At 49.8% G+C, this 21,292-nt stretch overlaps 1 protein-coding gene across 10 annotated transcripts in view; it reads right to left on the bottom strand.

Moving 5' to 3' along the window:
* Positions 1-21,292, bottom strand: part of EIF4G3 (eukaryotic translation initiation factor 4 gamma 3) — a 142,696-nt gene that overhangs the window by 13,031 nt on the left and 108,373 nt on the right. For 6 of the 10 annotated variants that reach the window (XM_084220110.1, XM_084220105.1, XM_084220106.1 and 3 more), the window contains 14 exons: positions 20,973-21,222; positions 18,495-18,652; positions 17,285-17,410; positions 16,114-16,224; positions 12,270-12,440; positions 11,097-11,294; positions 10,111-10,257; positions 9,590-9,826; positions 7,458-7,562; positions 6,058-6,190; positions 4,865-4,959; positions 3,252-3,345; positions 2,624-2,741; positions 1,076-1,299 (listed from right to left, as the gene is read on the bottom strand). In XM_084220110.1, coding sequence (XP_084076236.1) covers positions 1,076-1,299; positions 2,624-2,741; positions 3,252-3,345; positions 4,865-4,959; positions 6,058-6,190; positions 7,458-7,562; positions 9,590-9,826; positions 10,111-10,257; positions 11,097-11,294; positions 12,270-12,440; positions 16,114-16,224; positions 17,285-17,410; positions 18,495-18,652; positions 20,973-21,222 — 2,167 coding nt within the window. The remainder of the gene's footprint in view (positions 1-1,075; positions 1,300-2,623; positions 2,742-3,251; positions 3,346-4,864; positions 4,960-6,057; positions 6,191-7,457; positions 7,563-9,589; positions 9,827-10,110; positions 10,258-11,096; positions 11,295-12,269; positions 12,441-16,113; positions 16,225-17,284; positions 17,411-18,494; positions 18,653-20,972; positions 21,223-21,292) is intronic. The other 4 variants (XM_084220103.1, XM_084220109.1, XM_084220107.1 and 1 more) reach the window with 3 other exon arrangements.

A 21,292-nucleotide genomic window follows, 5' to 3' on the forward strand; every position in this document is an offset into this window, starting at 1 on the left:
GGGGCTTGGAGCAACCTGGGATAGGAGGAAGGTGTCCCTGCCCACAGCAGGGGGGGTGGAACTGGATGAGCTTTAAGGCTCCTTCCAACTCAAACAATTCTGGGATTCTGGGATTCTTTCCTGGCTACTTTTCCCCCATATGAACTCCCAGTATTTCTGTAACTTGACCTTGCAGGATCACAGCTGGCAGTGGCACAGGTCAAACACCTTCAAAGCTCTGCACGAACATTAAATAATTAAATGGGAGCTGCTGCAGCACAGTTAAAATACGCTGACTACGATGGGCAGCAGCCCAGGGCAATCTCCCAAACACATCCCAAAACCCTGGTCCCCATGGACTGTCTACAACATCCTGAAGCTTCAGGATAAGCCTGTGCTGTCCTGTGGCAGTTGAGGTGCTTCCCTCACTGCAGCAGTTTCCAGATGTTTCCCAGGGAAGGAGCTGAGTGCTGTCCTCACCGTAAAGGTTCTGTTCACTGGGAACATCACCCTAAGTGTCCCCATTTTCCCACTAATAGATCAGCCCAGGCTGGCAGGAGGGAAAAGCAGGAGCTGCAGGACTGACAAGGGGACAGACAAGTCACCCTGGTGGGTGCCACCCTCCTGCCACACCAGGGCTGGCTGGAAGGAGGGCTGGCAACAACACGGTGCTAAAAAGCTGCTGTGCACCATCTGTCCCAGACCCCAATCCCTGCCCTGGCCCTGGGGAACGCTTGAAAACAGTAGATATGGCTTTACTGGGCACTGATAAAGCATTCCTGAAGAACTGACATTGACTTGGGGGACTTTGTGTGCAGAAGCCAGTGGGACAGTGACAGGATAAAACCGGGCAGACAATGCCATGGGTGGTGCTGTGCCTTTCAGCCCCACGGAGGGGATCCCATGGAGGGGCTGCAGAGAGGGATAAGGCCCAGGCCTGCCTGACTCAGCTGGGTCATCCCGCTCTGGGAGGTGCATCCCAGCTGCAGCAGCCTGACAGAGCCCTGCACAGACACCTGTCACTGCTCCTGACAGGTTCTCCCTTGTGCCTTCCCACACATTCAGCGAGACTCCCCGAGCACAGAGGCGCCGTTACCAGGTTCCTTGGCTTTGCTCCTCTCGGCCTCTGTGCTGTTCCTGTCCATCTCCATGCCTCCTGTCAGCTGCTTCACCGTCTCCAGCATCTCCCTGCGCTGCTCCTCCTGGGCCTGGTTGTCCAGCAGCAGCTCCTTGCTGCTGCTGCCCCGGAGGAAGGTGTTGGGCCGGGACAGGGAAGGTGGCAGAGGTTTGTCGTTCTTCTCCCTGCCCGTGCTCCCGCGACTGCCAAACAAAAACCCGCTTAGGGGTGAGGAAAGGGACTCGAGGGCTTCACTGTAGGGAAAAACCACCCCCCAAGCCCTGCAGGATTGTTGACTCTGTTTCTTACAGCTGTACTCACAACCAAAATTAACTCAATTTCAGAGATGCACAAACACAATTACTCAGAGTGGACAGGAACAACCAATGCTTCCTAGAGAATATATGAAAAAGCAGTGTTCTACAGCACCCAATTTATACATGGAATAGAGAATTTTATAACACAGGGACTCTGTTTCCCTTTGAAATGGTGTGGGAGCTTTAGATTAGATGTAACAAAGGAATTCTTCCCTGGGAGGGCGGTGAGGGCCTGGCACAGGGTGCCCAGAGTAGCTGTGGCTGCCCCTGGATCCCTCCCAGGTTGGAGGGGGCTTGGAGCAACCTGGGATGGTGGAAGGTGTCCCTGCCCATGGCAGGGGGTGGGAATGGGTGATCTCTCAACTCTCTCCAAACCAAAACATTTTGTGATTTTATGAGAGTTGTATTTTTTACCCATTAGTTGAAAAATACCTCCCAAAGAGTGAAGGCTCCCAACAACACGTGACAATGATCTGTCCTATTAATTACTGTGTTAATGAGTAAGATGGGCAAATCAATGCCATAATGGAATAATTTCTAGGTAAGCCCAAGCTTTACTTGAAACAGGAGGGAAAACATTGGAGGCACAACCCAGGAAAACACTTCAGCAGCTTGAGTGCACTGGAAGGAAGATCCAGTGACATTTTAAATGAACTGTACGTTTATAAACCGTGTCTAGAGTTAATAAATTATTGAGGGTTAATACATGTTTCATATCCAAGCTGGAGTGGCTGCAGCCCTGAAGGAATTGGAGTGAGAGAGAGGCTCTGCAGTTTTTTGTCGGATGTGGGAGCATGGGCAGGTCACACCTGCTGGGAAGGGTCAGACATGGTTTTATGCTGCATTTCTGCCAGGTTTTAGGTGTGTTTTCCTGGATAAATAAACCTACTGACCTGGCTGAATTCACAGCCATTAAATCCAACCTATTTATTACTACATTTTATCTGAAGAGTTTTTAATCTGTAAAACGCAACTACCCTTGGCTGAAGGCTGAAGTGGAAACTAAAACATTAATCAAAATGGTTTTAAAAATTAATTCCACTTCTCCTCTGATATTATAAAATACAGGCATGTTCAAAGCTAACTCAGAGTGGGAAAAGCAAGGAATTCTCCATTCCTGGAAAAGCAAGGAATTCTCTTCTTTCTGAGTGCTAGTGCCAGAGCAGGGGGTGCAAAGGGCAGCAGTGAAGAGCGATGGAGCGACACTCACCTCGTTAAGGCCCTGCGAGATTCTAGTTCTGAAGATGCAGATGAGGCAGATACTGGGGACACTGGAGGCTGCAGGGCAGAAAATCTGTTCAGACTTGTGGCACTTGGTCGCAAGGAGTCTGGAGATGGTGGAGACAACACAGAGCAGAGCGACAAGGTCAGGAGCTGCTGAGAGCTCAGCATCACCGAGCAGCTCAGCCGAGCCACGGGGACAGAACTGCAGGGAAAAGGCTGGGCCTGCCCCACCTCAGCCCTTCCTGTCAGGAGGTGACACAGAGGGGAGCAGAGGAGCCAGAGGGGAGCTCTGATCCCTGCCTGTGAGCAGGGGCAGGACCCAGGGAAGGGCTGGAGCTGGGCCAGGGGGGTTTGGCTTGGAGATCAGGAAAGGCTCTTCCCCAGAGGGTGCTGGGCACTGCCCAGGCTCCCCAGGGAATGGTCCCAGCCCCAAGGCTGCCAGAGCTCCAGAGGGTTTAGAGAGGCTGGGATTGTTGGGGTGTCTGTGCAGGGCCAGGGGCTGGATTTGATCCCTGTGGGTTCTTTCCAGCTCAGGCTGAGGTTTGACTCTGTGAACCCCACCCAAACCTGCTCTTTAGCAGCAAAGCCGAAGGTGAGGGTCCATCCTGACTTACCCATCTCGCTTGCCTTGGCTCCACCACTGCTGCCCTTCCCCCAGCTGCCCAACTGGGCTTTAGGCACAAGCTGAATCTTCTCATCTATTGTGGGCTGTAAAACACACCAAGAGGTACAATTACAAGGGCAAATCCTACACTGCAATAATAAATAGGAGATTTTTTGGCAATAATCCCGGTCTTGTGAACACCAAAATACACTTCAAATATTTTGGGAAGACTAAACTGTGGCCCAAGACAGAGGACACAAATAACAAAGGGCATCACAAAGAGTCTCTTCCAAATGTCAATGAGAGACATTCACAGTGAGCAGGAGCTTCTTTTTATTGGGAATTCTGAAGCTGAGGAAGGTGGAAAAGCTCAGAATATCCATATTTGAAAGATGTTCAGTTTGTTTGTGATGTGTAAGCCAGTTTCATTGTCCATCAACTCTCCAGTCATGGCTTTGGGGGGGATCTGCAGGGCACCAAACAATCCAGAGAGCAAAGGACGACAACAGGTCGCAGAACTTGGAGGAAGTGGTGTCTGGCAAGAAGAGAATATTGATTTTACAATGTTCATTGGGAGAGTTTATTGACAAGGAGGTTGTGACCTCGCAGATCTCAGGGGAGCTCCTCATTCCTTCCAAAGCAGCTGCTGTGGAACCAGGAACCAGCTCCATTTGTATGGAACAGAGGGGAAGGGCTTTTCCCAGGTGAGCTGTAAGCCTAGGCAGGAGGAGGCTGAACCTCTCCTGCTAATGAAGTTTTGGAAACTGTTTTATGACTTTCAAAAGGAACAAACTGACTGGATCTGCAGAAGAGCTGCAGTCTGTCCAGGTCCTGCTTTACAGCTCTCCAAGAATCCATGCACTGAGTGTAAAAGTTCAGGGTAAATGACATTAAGTGACATTAAGGGAATATTTAGGAGTCAATGTTTATGCAAAGGCCAGACTTCTCCTTGGTGAGAAAACCCAGAGCTGTTCTGAAGTTCAACAAAGGAGAAATCTCCAACTTGCTCAACCTGCAGCCTGGAAAACTGTCCCAAATTCACCAGTTTAATGATGGAATAACAGGAAGATGCTCATCTGGAAGATGAACATGAGAATTTATCACATATTGGGGGATGCAACCGTGCCACCAAGTCGAGAAACCTCTAAAGCAGACACAGCTCTCCCCATTCTACTGGAGCATCCTAACTCTGGAGTGCTGCTGTTTGTGACACATCAAAATGGATGTGACCTCCCTGTTTTATTGAGGAGCAGCATCAGAATAGGGTCTCAAGAACTTGAGGCAGCCAAGAATTTCCAGCAGGTGTTTGAGACTCCCAGGTGATGTGTTTGAGACCCATGGAACATGGGTGCTGTGCTGCATCTCCATGTCACATTTTCATCACTGAATGAAATGCAGATTTTCTGACTGTGAGAGCTTCCGGATCACCAAAAGGACACTGTGAACCTGAGAAAGAAAGTCTGCACACTCCTTTCCCTCAGGACAAAACAGGAACATCCAGAAGAAACACTCATGAGTATTTAACATGTCCCAGCCCAAGTTTTGACCTGCACACACCATCCTGGTCCTTCCTGGACTAACAGATGTTTCATTGCCCTGAAGGAGGCTTGTGCTGGCACCTACCTTGGTGATTTTAAGGAACTTGGTGGGGTCCAGCACTCTGCTGTTCTTTGCCCCCTGCACAGTGTTCCAGCCGCCTTCGTCGACCCGTGGGACACCTGAGGAGGAAAAACAGAGCCATGTTCAGCTCAGCTCAGCCCAGACCAGCTCAGCTCAGCCCAGCTCAGCTCAGCTCAGCTCAGCTCAGCTCAGCTCAGCTCAGCCCAGCCAGGCTCAGCCCAGCCCACTGCTCTCACGGGCAGGGTCCTGCTCAGGAATGTCCTTCCCTCTGCCATGCCACAGCAGCCTGCCTGCCTGTGCTCTCACACCACAGCCTGCACAGAACAGCTCTCGCTCCTTCCAGGGGCTGCTTTTGGAAGGGATGGCTCCTGGCTGGATTTCTCTGCACTGCTGCAGGTGCTGCATGTTCAGCTCACAGGGGCAGGTGAGATGAGATGCCTTCCCTGACCAGAGCCTCACTCCCTCCACAATTTCTGCATGCTTGGCTGGTCTGACACGGACCCCTCAGGCACTCCCAGGTTCCTCACCTTCTCCTGGTGTCACTTTTAGGATAATTAAAGTCTACATGGATTTTCTTTACACCCTGTTTTCAAAGCACTTTCATTTGACAATCCTTAGAGAATCCTCCAATCCCTAAAGAATCCCCAAAATTACTCTCTCCTTGCCCTGCTCTGTCCCAGTCTGCATTCTCCCAGTCACTCCAACTTCATCTTCAGACAGTGCCCTGAAGGCCAGGAGCAGTTTAAGGTGACACCAAGGCACTCCCTCACACAGAGTCAGCACCTCGTGACTTTAACAACTAAAGACAACATGGTTACTCTTGAAATGAGATGTTTTCTCTTGAAAAGAGACTCTGCAGTGCATGAGAATGGATGGCAAATCTGATTCCTATGTAATAACTTGTTAGAATGGGTTTCTGGCAGCCTGTCACAAAATCAAACATGGTTTGCATGAATGGAATGTGTAAGCACTGTTGGCCTGTGGCTGGTTATTTTCACCCATGAGATTTGCCCCAAAATCCCCACAACCAATCCATGGCAGATCTGTTCCTTTTCCAGCCTCTGCCATATCAAGCCCCAGTTTCCTTTGCTCATTACACATCGGAAAAAAACCCCACAGATTTTTTTCCTTTTATATGGGATTCCCTCTAAGGCCACTGGATGTGAAATGAGCAGTCAGCTTGGCTTTTACTTTACCCGGTCTCCTCTTGTCTTTGGTCATGAGTTGTTGCACCTTCCTCTGTTCTTCCTGCTCTTCAATCTTGGCTTCTTTATGGATCTGCTCGATGGTCTTGGGGCCCTGGTCTGCTCTCCGTGACACCCAGTTGCACTGGGGAAGAAGCAAAAAACCCAAACACAAGCTCAGGGAAACTTCCAGGGGAGCATCAAACATGGGGAGTTTGAATAATGGCAATGAGGCCTCATCCTCCCACCCCTGTCATGCCTTAGAGGGGCTGGAGAAAACCTGTGGAGCTGGGACACATTATGGACATGGGTAGGGACTGAATTCAAGACATGTTAATCCCCAGCCTGCACATTCTCAGGATCTCTTTCAAGGCTCAGAGGAAAGAGAAGAGCTGCTGTCACTCTTTGTTTATGACTGATACTCTTTGTGGGAGCCTCTCCTCCAAGCTTGAGGGAAGAAATGAAAATAAAAAAAGCAAAAAGTGACTGATTTTAAGTGGAGACAGTGCTTTGCACTCCAGGAATGGTGATGGCTGACACAGGAATCCTGCAGAGAGGAGCAGCTGTCACTCCAAAAACACTTTCCTTGCTTGATGTGTCTTTTCAGCCATGCAGTGCCCAGACCCCTCCAGCCCTGGAATGACCCACACTGTCCCTTATCTTGCTGCAGCCTCATTACTGCTCTTGGGGTAATTATCTACCTGCAACCAAAATGGTGACTTCAGCCTCCACACAACCCAAACCAGCTCCCCTGGAGGGGAATTACAGGTGCTGGGAAGGTTTGTTCCACCCATGGTCACATCTTCACCTGCACAGTGTGGGGACACCCTGCACTGCACATGTACTGACCACGGCACCAGGACAACATGGAAACATCTCCTGGCTTTGGACAGCCAGAACTGGGGGAGAAGGGGAACAGATCTCCCCCTAACATCCCACTTGAGCTGTGAAGCCCTGCTCTTGCATGAGAGCTTATCCAGCCTGGATATGGAACATGGCAGACTGGCTTGGGAGCTGGGCGTGTTCACCTGCAGGACAGAAAGCCCCAGGGAGAGCTCAGAGCCCTTCCAGGGCCTAAAGGGGCTCCAGGAGGGCTGCAGAGGGACTGGGGACAAGGGGGAATGGCTTCCCACTGCCAGAGGGCAGGGTCAGATGGGATATTGGGAGTTAGGAATTGTTCCCTGGGAGGGTGGGCAGGCCCTGGCACAGAGTGCCCAGAGCAGCTGTGGCTATCCCTGGATCCCTGGCAGTGCCCAGGGCCAGGCTGGACAGGGCTGGGAGCAGCCTGGGACAGTGGGAGGTGTCCCTGCCATGGCAGGGGTGGGACTGGATGATCCTTAAGGTTCCTTCCAAGCCAGACCAGTTTGGGCACCCATGATTTCACACTTCTACTCACTGGAGTTATGACCTACCAGCCTGAGGTCTATTACATCCTGAAGCATGAACCGAATCCTTGAGGAGGTTTTCCTCTCTTTCACAATCTTCTCCATCTGGTTAAAATACTGGTCCATGCGGGGCTAGACAAGAAAAACATCATCAGCACCTTGTGGAGGAAAATGAAAACACTCCCTGGAGGGGAACCCAGCAGGTCCTGCCTTCTGGGATTTCTGTGCTAGAAACATCAGGGACTCAGGGCTGCTCCCCAGGGAGGTGAGTGCTGGGTCTTGTACACTCCTCCAGGGTGGATTTGAGGGTGCAAGGGCAGCATGTGCAGGAGATGAGGCACAACTGTGCAGACACACACTTTCTCTGGGTTTTTAATTACCCAAACCATCTACACCCTCTGCACCTACATAATAAACATTACATCCATTAAAAATGTATCTCAGTCTGAGCTTCCCCTCCTCAAATCAGCTGGGTGCTCACCTCAGCCCAAGAAAAACTGGCTCAGGAAACAAAATGGGTACCAAACCAGCCCAAGACACATCATTCAATGCTTTAACCCCTGAGCTGAGCCAGACTGAGCAGCAGCTCTGGGTCTCTCTGCAAGAACAGTTTAATGGGCTTGGCTGTGGGAGAAACCCCACAAACTCCTCATCCAGAAAACTGTGATGTGGTGGAATCCCAATAGGTTCACACTAAGACATGAACTGGGATCAGCAGAGAAGCCCCTGTTAGGTCTAAATTTGGCTCACCAAGGTCTAAAAGGCCTTTTTCTCAAATTAGGGCCTCTGGCTGTTTCAAACAAGAGTTTCAGAGCAGTTTTCTACCGTGTCTCCCACTCTCTTCACTAAAAACCAGCTAAACCCTTGTTCTTGTAGTTAAAGAAACAAGAAAAAATCCATTAAAATTTGTGTCTGGCCTTGCCTTGGAAGGTTCCAGCTCTGGAAGCAAATGTTTCCTAAGTTAGGCATGATGGGGAAATATTTCCAATGGACTTTGTTTAGAAGTTTTAATTAAACTATGACTAACAGTTCAGCTTCAATAAAAACATTTAATAAAATGTCTACCCCATTAAGAAGGATTCTCTCAGTCTTGACAGAAATAACCAATTCCAAAGGCAGGACAGAGGCCTCTGGAATTACTCCCTCGCTCCATGCCCTGCCATGCCTCAGCTCGAGGGTGCAGAACCAGCAGAGCACCACAATGTTGGCTTTTAGAGTGCTCCAAAAGACCAAAACAGCATCCAGGCCTCATCCAGCCTGACCTCAGCTTGGAAGTCAAGCTGATTTTCCTCCCAAAGCACACAGAGAAACTGAATCCTGCTGGTGCTGTGCTCACAGCACCGGGTGTTTGCCTGGGACTGCTGATAAACCACTGCTGGTTTGGTCCATGCTCACAGAACAGCCTGGGAAATTCCTTCCCCTAAGGCTCAGGACTGATCTGCTGCAATCCCTGAGATCCCTGAGTGGAGAGGGAACTCCCTGCCCAGGGCAGCTGAACACAATTAGCTCCGTTTGTTTCCAGAGCCCAGTCCCACTGATTCCTGGCAAAACCCTGGAGCTGTTCATCCCAAGCCCGGTTTTTGTGAAGGAGCAGCAGAATGTGCCAAGAGAAGCTCTTGGAGTGCACAGTGCTCCCTGCTACAGATATATTTGCTGGAAAAGGGGGAAGGAGGATGCAGAACAGCTGCCACATCCCAGCACATCTGGGGACAAGGATGACACAAAACACAGGCACCCCCGAGGCTCAGGTGGGGGTTTGGACTGGTTAATGAGGGTGTTGCAGATTTAACCTGAACAACACATTTTATGGTGGCTTTTGTAGGTAGCATAAACCTTCAACTGGAAATAATAATGTTTTGGGAGCTACTAAGGAAGAGGGACATTCAACTTGGAAAAAGGAAATGTTGAGCATTTCTGGTCTGTGTTTGGATAAAATCTTTGGAAATAACTGGAGAACACAGTTGAAAATGGTACAGAATCTATTACAGAGCAGGGAGCGAGGCCAGGTCATGACGAAACATCCACAGAGGAGTGGATGATTTCCTCATGCCATATGGAAATTCCTGAAGAAAAAACAAATCTTCAAATAAAAACACTCCACACCCATTTTTCCAGCTCTGCCCAGAGAACCTCATCCCTCGCTCCCATTCCTGCCCCACCTTTGCCTTCTCAAAGTCCAGGTCCTTGCCAATGGTCGTGAGCAGGCGGCAAAGGCACTCGAGGGACTCCTCGTCGTGGTTCTTCAGCAGCTTCACCACGCAGTCGTGCATGATGGCCTCTGTCAGCATCTTCAGCTTGAAAAGCTCGCCGATGAATTTGATGTTCCCGATGGATCTCCGCCGGGCTTTGTCCTTGGCCTCTTCCAGCTCATCGTGGAGCCGTGTCTTCTCCTCTGGCTGTAAAACAGGAAAAACAGCTCTGCAAAACCACGTTCCCAGTGCACAGAACTCTTCGAAAGATCCAGTTTTGTGTTCATAGACACTGTTCCCTCTTTTACTCCTAAAGCCCAGAAAGATGCTGGGATAAACCCACTGTCAAGGCAAGTATTTTTTATTATCCTCAGGCACAGTAACATAATGAAAGTCTCAACTCCAAAATCCCCCCCGAATCAACTGCCATTTCAAAAGGAAATAATTTTCTGAGGGAGCTCCGAGAACTTATGGAGAAAAACACCACTTACAGTGGTGGCAGCTTCGAGTTCTTTCTGCTTCTTTTCAAAGACATCATCGTCAGCCTTGTCCTTTTCAAATTCCTTCTGGCAGCGATTTAACAGCAACTTACGGAAATTTACTGTGCTCCCAGGTTTGTCTGCCATGGGCACTTTCAGCTGGAGTGAGAAGGAAGAAAAACATCAGCAGAAATAGGGATAAACTCCACAGAGGAGGGGTCATCCATAACAATTTATTTTGCTCTTCATGTTGAGCTGCACGGCTCCGCAAGGCTGTGAAAGTAAAGCCTCACATCAGGACTTCCAGTGGAGTTTTACATTGCAGATGTAAAGTCACACTCCAAACTTGGCTGACACCACCTCCGCCCGGGGATGAATTACATTTCCATCCATATGATCCCTTAAAAGCACCCTCTGCTTGAAAACACTCCTGGTCTGTGCTGGAGGCTTAAGCTATATTCCTTCACTGCATGTCATGAAGGACCTGGGGAAAAGGGGGCTTCTGTCCCAAATTCACCATCTGAGAATGATCTGTGCAAAGCCTGGCTCATCCTGGGCTCCCTTGGAACTGACAGACACAGAAAGGTGGTGAGGCCCTGGCATAGGTTGCCCAGAGCAGCCGTGGCTGCCCACCCCAGAAGTGTCCAAGGCCAGGTTGGACGAGGCTTGGAGCAACCTGAGATAGTGGAAGTTTGTCCTAGCCCATGGCAGGGGGTGGAATGAGAAGAACTTTAAATTCCCTTTCCTGCCTGTACTATTCCATGCTTCTGTGATTTCATGAACTTCCCAGGTAAGACTCATCTTGCAACCAGGTGGAACAAGGAGTCCTCAACTCCCAACAACTGCTCTGAGCAAATCCCTCTGCCTTGGGCACGGCCAGCAAACCGAGAGTCCACATTAATTATTCTTACTTACACTCAGAAGGAGCCACTTAACTCTGCTCTCTGCAGTTTCTGTGGCTGCCCCTCAGCCCAGGGCAGCTCCTGGGGGGCTCTTACCGTCACCAGGCAGCGGCACATGTTGGCGTAGGCCACGGAGAAGCTGGGCTCATCGATGGCCTTCTCGAAGACCAGGTCAATGACTCCCTTCAGCCTCTCCTCCGTGTCCACTGTCAGGTCTGTCACCTGCTTCATCAGCTGGTTGAACATCTGGGGCGTCAGCTTGTTCAAGATGCTTCGTACCTTGCGGAACAGCTCCTGAGGGACACAAACACTGCAAGCTCAGGCACAAGTGGTGCAGGTGGATTTCAGGAATGAGCCAGGATGTTTCCCACAGGAGAATGGAGACATCCTGTAGGAATGCCTGGGAAGCTGAGTGACACACCACGTTTCTGCACAGCCTAACCCCAGTCCTCACTTGGCTACCAAAGACCAAGACTATAGGGCAGGGAGTTCTGGGAACATCCAAGTGCTTTTGTCAAGTGCAACAGAGGCACAAAGCCCTTCCTGTCAGAAATACTCTTCTTTATACCAGTTTAATCCATGAGATATAAATTAACAGGGAGTGGCCTCTGTCTCCTTCAGCCAGAGGTAATCAGCCTCTCCTATAATTCACTTTAAGGTACTTTATTTTTTCCTGTCCAGGATGATAATGAGGTCAACAATGCCACCATTAGCTCCAAGAACAGATTTCCAGTGTCCTTCAAGACCATTCCAACTTATCCTACAAATTACAAGCTTGACCACCAGACAAACACCTCCTCCCAGAGCCAGTGACCCGTGGAGGAAAGGAGGGGGAGAAGGACAGAGGCAGCTTCAGACAGCACTGTTGGGCTGGGCAGGACCAACTGAGGGATTTCACAGAGGAACCTCAATCTTGCTGAGGATTCAGGGAAGAAATGTGGTCTAAAAGGAGATGAAAACCAAATTCTGTGCTGGGAATGTAATGCTCTTTGCTTTAGAACAGAGACAGAAATATTCCAGTAAAACAGCAGTAGGAAAGCAATCCTGGAAGAGAGACAGGAAGTTGTCTGGTGTTCTCTGCTTAATATACAGGACTGGCATTTAAACTCCTGGTCAAGAATAAACATACAAAAATTACCATCAAGGTAGAGGAAAACTGGGATTCCAACTGGAATGCACTGCCCCTTTTCACTGTCTGATACAAGAGGGAAGCCAAATTACCATTACCAGGGGCAGCTGCTGCACCCTCAGACCTGCTTATGCTCTCACCTGGGTTTTGACATTTTCCGGGTCCTCAGTTTGGTTTTCCCTCTTCAGGCTCGGCTTCCAGGCGTTCTCTGCCTTCTTCAGGTGCACATCCTCCTTCACACACACAGTGATGATCTTCCTGGGCTCCCTCCTCTGGCCAGGCTGAGATCTCCTCGGTCCAACATTCAACAACTAGGACAAAAACATCCCTTGTTATATCCCACCTGAGGCTCACGCCGGGTGACACATCCAGGGCAAACGCCAACACCCGCTGACCACCAGCACGTCCTGCTGGGACACCAGGAGTGCCTCTGAGCCACCACTGCTCACAGGGAACACAGACACACCCAACACATTTCTCTGGGCAGCTCTTCCCAACAGAGACATGGGGTGACTCTGCCTACACAACCTACACAACCTACACAACCCGGCGGCGCTCCCGGGGCTGCTGCAGGGGGCAGAACTGACCCCAGCTGGCCAAAAGCGCCTCTTGGGATCAGAAACTGCATAACTGAGGCATCCCAGCAAGGTGTGGAAGGAAGAATTCAGCCCTTACAGGTGTATTTCAAACATGCCATCCCAAGCACTTAAGACAATGATAAACTGGCAGCTCTGCCAGAAATGTTAAGTTGTACTGGAGATTGCTTCCAACAAAGCCATTTTGAGATGGGAGTTACGTAAAACACAGTGAAGGAGTATCACTGCAGCTCCTGCACTTGAAAAATACGGATCCTAACAGATATGGGACAAACTCTGGGTTTGTCTCTGGGTGGTTTCACAGAAGAAAGGGAATCAGGGTGCTTTGGAACTGCCTAAGCACCTCTTCAATCCTGTGTAATGTGATGCTCCTTCTGAACAGGCACAAAACCTGCCACAGCTGGGGAGTTTTTAGTTTTTCACCAGACGTACAAGTGGTAGGGCGCAAGACACCCCCAAACCTCCTCTCCATCATCTGATTAAGGACTAAAGGTACCAGTGCTATTGGGAGGTTGCTCTTTCCCCATGCTCTTTCACATTTCTGAACTCATTTATCACAAATGGCCAACCTCAAGGTACAAATTAAAGCAGCAAAACTCCATTATCAAACCTGGTACTTCCCACAGCAGTAATTAATCTGCTGAGCAGCCACTCATGGAAGATGGGCCATTTCAAAGACTGCTTTGTTCAACAAAGGGATTCAACGAGTATCAAAAAGGCCACTGTAGGTACTTGAAGAGCTTCAATGAATAGGAGGAAAGGGCTCTTGGCTGGTGCCTCTTATGTCATACATTAGCCACAAACCTGGGTTTGTGGTTATTGAAAGGCAAAATTCTTCTTCAAGGCAGGAGGGAGTTAAACCACTTGCCTTTGACAAGGTAAATGTGTGCAAATGAGCAGGATCACCAGCAGTGCTGGAGCTCTTGTTTGGGATAACAGCAACAGAGGAAGATGTTGTCAGAAGACAATGACCTCATGCTGAGGAGTGACCCGCTCCTAGTGGTGCCTGGGAGAGGGCTCCAAGGGGCAGGGTGTCACTGGGCTCCCCTCAGCTTACAAAGACCCCTGTTCACATCCCCTGCCACGCACAGAAATAGCCCAGCAGATTATTCAAACTGCATGGGGCACAAGCCCCATGAATGCTGCAATTCACAGAATCATTTATCTTGGAAAAGATCTCCAAGATCATCAAGTCCAACCACTTGTAGCACAACTGCACCAGCTGGTCACTCCTGAGGAGTCAACAGTGGAACAGGGAGCCTTCAGGATGTTTCTGTGTGTCAGACACCTTCCTAAAGCAGACACTGATCTCTCCCTGTGTCCCCTCTCTGCTCCCACCCTGAGCCCTGACTGGCACCAGTCTGGCTCAGCAAGGCCTGACAGCAGCCCTGCCTTCACACAGCACCTCTGGTGTTACACAGTTCTGCTGCCCAGGCTCTGACCACGCTGCCAACGTGGAGAGAAGAGATTTCCCTCCAGCTGAAAGACCAGACAATGATGTCACAGAAAGTGACTGGGCACAGCTGCCATGCCAGAGCTCAGCACACACCTCCTGCCCGCAGACAGCTCTGTAATCAGAGCCAGGCTGCAGTGTGCCCTGAAATCCCAAACCTTTGAGCTCAATCCCCCCAGAACAAGGGCAAAGCCAAGGAGAGGTGACCTGCAGCCACCCCATCTCCTGCACAGAGGCAGCTCTGCTCTGAAGGACCCCCCAAACACACCAGGCTGTAACACACGGGGACGCAGTCGCAGAGGCTGGCACTTCCTCAGGCACGGGTCCATGCAAATGTTCCTTTCCAGCAAACACCCACCCACCCCTGAGGGAGGTGACTCCCTTGGAAAACTGAGGGATGCACGGAACACCAGCGTGTCACCTGTCACCTCCTCACATCTGGCTGCTTTTGAGCCCAGACCTTTCAAGCATCAACACACTGACAACTTTCTTTGAGATTGGATGTTTTTAATATCTGTGAATATACTCAGCTCAAACTACGTGATTAGGTTTTCAATCTCTGAACAGAGGCATCCTTTGAAGATATAATAACATAAGAGATGGATCTAACTTTTAAGAGAAATGGTCTAGGGGTCTGGGGTTTTTGGCTCCAGATTTATACAGCAAGTTCAAGAGGTGCCTGAGCTCAGGCCCGGCTTCCTGTGAACAATGATGGTTCTGGAGCATGGGACAAGTACCAGGTGTTCCTGCATTAATCTGAATGACCTCTCTTCCAGAGGAAGACACAGGGAAGGAAAGCAGGAAGACAAAGGTACAAGACTCCTGCAGAGGAGCCAAAGACTCACAGCAGCACAGACTGGCCTGGTGCTCCCACTCAGGCTGCAAGTCATGGAAATACTTTAGAAACCATCCAAGGAGTTAAGGAAGTGCTTCTCCCTGTGTAAGAGGCTTTGAATGCGGACAGTGAAATTAATCTTCGATGGTGGGAGGGGTTGTTCCTTCCAGGAACAAGAACTGAGATGATTTCAGTTTCCATCACCCCTCAGGAAGGACAAAGCCAACGCAGCCTGTGCAGGGACGGACGCGTCTGCTCCAGCCCCACATCTCCAAGTTTGCATCTCCTCACCTGCCACGCTCACTTAACCCTGCCTACACCAAAGAGCCTTCCCAGCCGCATCCTGTCCTGTGCAACTCCACCCCGCTGCCGTCCGACGCAACACTGGTTAGTGGCAGAGACACTCATAAAACACGTTCAAGCAAAAAGAGGGAAACAAAGACAAAAGCCAAAGAAGCGAAACAAAAGACTCTCAACGTGCCGGAAGCGGTTAGCGCTGAGCTGCTCGACGTTATTTGGGGCAAGGAAGAGGCAGTGGATTGATGGTTCATGGCATGGCCTGTGCAGAGGTGGGATGGCTGGGGACAGGCAGCGCACACGCAGGGGTGGCCATGCGTCACGAGAGGGGAACGTCTGGGATTGCTGGGCTCAGAACCCTCTGATCCTACAACCGCCGGCGTCGAGGACAGGCTGGTTAAACCACGTCACCTTCCAGCCCTCCTCCAGAACAAGGCAAGGAGAGGCTCTGCTCTGCAAAGGCGCAAATGTAAGATGTATGTTACGTGCTGAATGCTCCAAATGAACGGGGTAAGCGGGACTTACCTTTTCTCCCCCTTTCCACAGGTCTGCAAAGTGCAGACCCTCGCGGATCCCGCTCGGGCCAACGTCCCAGCATGCCCTCAGCTGGTGATGTCCCACCCACCACTGAAGACTGCCTAGAGGGGTACAACGCAAGTCTTGTTTCGGTTTTTTTTAAACAAGGTTGCACCTTTTTGTAAAGTTTTCTGCCAGTCGTTCTTTATCAACAGTGGGTGTTGGGAAAAAAGGCAACTCTACAAAAAGGTGCAAAGTCTGGGGGGAGAGGGGGGGATTTGGCTTACCCCTATCGGCAGGTTCCTCAATGGTGGGTGAGGCGAGACCAAGAGAGGGCATGATGGGGGCCCGCACCGAGCCAGGGAGGGCAATCCAGGGGTGCTCTGCACTTTGCAGGCCTGCGGAGAGACAAAGAGCGACAGCCGCGTTACCCGGGCGCCGCGGGGCTCGGGACACTCAGCGCTGACGGGAGAGGAGGCGCCGCAGCGCGGCCCAGACGCGGCAAACACCGGCGACCTCGCCGGGTTCTCAGGACCAGGTGGTGCTCCAAGAGAAACTGTGGCCCCGAGGCAGCTCCAGGACACAGGCGTGCGCCCCGGAACTGAGGCACCGGCCACGAGGCTGCTCCCAAACCAGAACTATTACATTGACCCAAAATCGCTGGGTTGGACTCCTGGAAACCTGCACACTCGGAAGTTGGGTGATTCAGGGAACTCTTCTGGAAACAGCAGATCTGAAAGCTCCACGTTGGCTGTGTCATTAGACACATCCAGATGGACACAGCAGAAGCAGCTCAACAGCTGAAAATCAGTGATTGCCCCTAACGGTGGCAGCATCCTCCTCCAGTGGCACTGACAGGGTAGCATGTGCTGGGGGCACCTGTGCCCCAGGAAAAGACACGGCAGAGGCATGAGTGAAGAACTCACAGGGGGATTTCAGAGGGTGGGCAAAGCCAGACACAGGGAGAAGCAGGGGAAATGGAAGAAAAGCAGCAGAAAAGTGGATAAACAAGGAATGAAGTGACCAAAGCAACACGTGGAAGCACAGAGAAAGCAGGAACACACAGGTGCTGCTGTATTTTGTTTGTTAGTAAAATCTCTTTGCTCTGTGGGTGTGTTTTGCAGCACAGCCCCCAGGCTGACACGCTGACGCCGGGTCTGGTGTACGACGAACGCGCGACCGCATACGCGACTGCCGGGTCCTGGTGTGGAAATGCTTCCACCTCTCACACAGGGAAACAGGAAGGAGACAAACCCTTCCCAAACAACAGCTACCCATGACAAACATCCACAACGGTTCCCAATTCCCCCACATTTTGTCAGCCAAGCAAACATCACCCCTGCACTCATCCTGACAAAACCAGAACCACCAGCGCATTGGAAGAGGCCCAAAAGCCTGAGGAGGGACTTTGTCAGTGTTAGGACCAGTTTTTAAATGAGCAAGTTGGGGTAAACTCACACTTCCAGACACGTTTCTTCCCCCGGGGGCTTGCCTCCCAAAATCAGCAAAGGCTGGTGTGAAGTCGGGGCCTCGTGGCAGGATCCGGGGGTCCAGAGTCCTCAGCGGCAGTTTGGGCTGGCTGACCTGTGCCGTGAGCAGAGCACACAGACAGGGGCTGCTCAGCTCATGCAATCTACAGACAGCATCTGCTAAAGCATGACAGGCATTTTTAACAGCCAAATTAAAGCTTTTAATAAGCTGCTCAAATTTCAGGCATCCACACTTGCGCTAAAACACATTTAAAATGCATTTAATTTAAAACTTATATTCAGGAGACTATTGAGGAAACAGGTGGAGCTCAGAAACATTTCAAGGATTATGGAGGATAAAATCATAGTAACATGGGCTTGTCTTGGTTCAGGAGCATGAAACTGCCACCTTCCCTCAAAGCAGTGGCTTTTGTGCCAACACGAGAGATGGGCAACTGAGCCCAGGAAGCTCAAACACAGAACAGTGAGAAACAATCATGAGAAAGTAGAAGGTAGATGAAATAATTTTGGCAATAAAGATGCATTTTACAATTTGCCTGGGTATGAAACTCAGAGCGGAAATGTTTCTGCACACCCACATTCCTGAGTCTCAAGAGTGAGGCTGTCGTGGCTCCATCAAAGCCAAGGAACTCTCCAGCTCTCAGTGAGAGCAGAATGAGGCCTTGGTGTCAGCACTCAGAAATCCCAAGTGTTTCACTAAGCCCAGACCTCCAGCAGAGACAATCAGCTCTGAGATGAGGCTGGAGAGAAATCCCAAAACTGCCCAAGAATGGAGTTCTTAAAGATCTTTTATTAGATCAGCTTATAAATAGTGAAGAAACTGCTTCAGATCAAAAAACAGTTTGCCCAAAAGCTTCTCTCTGCTTTTAAACTGATCTAATAGATCAATTAATTGATCTAATAGAAGCCACTGCCTCTCCATTCAGCCTTGCTTAGATCCTCAGCTCTTCATGGCTGGGTAATTTTAAATTTTAATCATGTCCTGGTATAACTTAATCTAGATAAAGACTATCAAAAACGCTTCAGTTTTTAATCATCTGTGCACATTCATCAGGCACCAACACCTCTATTTGTAGAATTTTGTGATGAGACCAACTATTCCCACTAAAACCTGGTATGGAAATGGTTCAGGAATGAGGCACTATGGATCTTTATTGATATCCAAACCCTGCACATACCTGTTTTATGGGCTCTCCTCTCACCTTGTCGAGCACCACGTCGCTGATGGGAGGCAGCCCCTCGGGCTTCTGGATGCAGGCGGGCATGAACTGGATATCCAGCAGGAACTCCCGGTCGTATTGCTTCTTCCCCTCCGGGTCCAGGGGCTTCCACTGCTCTATAGGGAGAGAAATCCCTGAGAGTCACAGGAAACAAACCCCCTGCTCACCCAGATGTGCTTCTGGTAACTCCAAAGGGATGAGGCTGCTGCACCACACTGGGACATTTCAATTTAATTTGGTTTTCATTTTGAAGGGAGAGAGGAGGGCAACACATGTAATGTTAAAGGGATGTGAACAACAGGGAGTGCAGAGCCAGGTCCAACCACACCCAGACCTGGGCATTAATTCCAGTTCTAACCCAGGTATGTAACTTTGACTTCTGCTCTCCTGTGGGATATGGTAGAATGGGGACAATTCCCTGTTTCTGTGTGAAAATGCAGAAGTTAAAGGGGTTTGTCTGGTGTAAAAGGAAGTCATAAACATTAAGCCAAGGAGAGCAGAGCTTGGAACAAAAACACCCTCTGAAAATGTGAAACCATGGAACTGTGAACAACCCAGGCTGGAGATAACAGGCAGAAACAAGAGAAGCCACAACCACAGCCCATGAGCTGGGAATTACAACTTTCCACCGATTTTATATGGGGCTTTTTGGGTCTGGAGGACCCTGCCTGGTGCAAATCACAGCATAACCTACAGCCACTTTAGCACAAGGAAAATCAGCCTCTGGTGGCCTGGAGATGGGATTTTCAGCACTGGCCACACAGTTTGTTTGAAATTAGGGAAGAAAACATGTTTTGTCCGAAGGAAAACATCTGTATGAGATACTGCCTTCGGATCTCCCTCATGCCAGACTGCATTACTCAGCATTCATCAGCCTTTCAGGTATTTATTATTCCTGTATTTCACTCCCTGACCCCTGGCTTTGGATCTCTGGGATCTCACCATCTGCACCCTTGCAGAGGCCACGAGCAGGGACACTCTCCAACAATGGGTTTTAATAACTGGGAATGAAAATACACAGAAGTGATTGCAAACTTTAGCTCTTTATGCAGTTTTATTTCTGCAGAGCTTCAGGATACAGGAGTGCAGACTGGCTGGATCCTGGCTGGAATTCCTGGCCTGCCCACTGTATCTGTCATTTACCATGGAAAAGCTCCAACACAACAACAAGCAGTTTAGGTGTAGTTTCCTTCTCCTGGAAAGCTCTCAGTGAGCTGTTTTAATGTGATGAGCAGCTGGGCAGCATCACAGGAAGGATCCCCCATGCAGGAAGAGACAGGGATCAAACACACAATTCCTCCAAAGGCAGAAATTCCCCTTTCTCAGAAGAGCAGAGCTGAAATCGAGGACTGTTGCACAAGCCTGATGTATGTTGCTTTTCCAGGGATCCATCCAACCCTTCCAGCTGAGTGAAAGGACATCTGGACACAACTGGGATTGTTCTGACTGCATCAGCTGATGAATTATGGATTAACTTCAGGAAGTGGCTGGTGAACTGCTCAGGTACCCTGAGTGATGAGCTATCAAGAGGCCTCTGTGCTTTGCCCTCACAATATGACTGTGCTGAATTAATAAAACCAAAGCAATTGAGGTCTTTGTTAGAACAAAGTGGAGCACAAATAGCCATTACAGTGGAGTCCCTTAATGGGTGTGCTCCTTGTCCACCAGGTTCTCCAGGTCCTTCCTTATTATTATAATACTCTTTCATTTCTGGGCTCCTAAAAAAATGACTACTTTATTTGGAGGGAGTTTCACTAGAATAAGAAATTGCTTAAAAATTGGGAGCAACTGAGAAGTTGATCTCAAGTTCTCTCTAAATGAGGTGGATTAATTGAGGTTCAGGTCTATAAATTACAAAATCTTCATAAATAACAAAAAGGTTAGGTCTTCATAAATAACAAAAATGCTTTATAGATATTCTATACCCTAATCAATGGGACTGAGCTGGGCAGTGCCTGCATCAAAAACCACAAACTGTTTCTTTTTCTTACTTTTATAGAAATCCAAAGATCCATGCAATTGTTTAGCCAGGAAATTAAACCTTTATGAACACACACATTTGTATTTAGGACCCAATGAGCACTTTCATTTCTTATTCAACCACCTCTTATTTCAGAAGTAGATTGGTTTATGTGGAATTTCTTGGATGGTTTCCAGCTGTCAATCACACAGGAATCAACTCTCTATCATTTCCACAGTGCTGTAGCCAGCATCCAAATGCACAAAAATGTCAAGGAATTAGTGATTTTCTCTTCTCTTGACCATAACCAGCAAGATAAAAACCACTTTCCCCTTCTGCCCCCCCGGAAGATCTCTCGGGACCTGCTGGGTTGCAGATCTCGGCAGAGCTGCCACGGTGCACACTAAAGGAACACCCACAGGGATGGGAGCAGCCCTCACAGGGGGAGGCAGAGAAGCAGATGGAGCAGGACCTACCTGGTTTGTACTGGTACACGGGCCCCTCCCCGGAGCTCTCCGTGCAGCCGGAGGTGCCGTCGGTGCCCTCGCCCTCCGAGACGCTCTCGGCGCCGTTCCGCACCGGCTCTGCCTCCTGCTCCCCGTTCTCCTCCACACCTTTCACTGCTTTCAGCTCTGAGGGTTCCCTCTCTGCCTGAAGCCCATGGCTCGTTTTCTCCTGGTCGGATTCAAGTACTTTGTCCCCTGAAGGTTCCTCCTCCTCCTTCGGCTGGAGCACGGACAGAAGCAGAGTTTTTGTTAGAAACACCCTGACAAATTCAGTGCACGTGAAACGGCTC

This window comes from Fringilla coelebs, assembly GCF_963513975.1.
Source record: "Fringilla coelebs genome assembly, chromosome: 22".
NCBI lineage: Eukaryota > Metazoa > Chordata > Aves > Passeriformes > Fringillidae > Fringilla > Fringilla coelebs.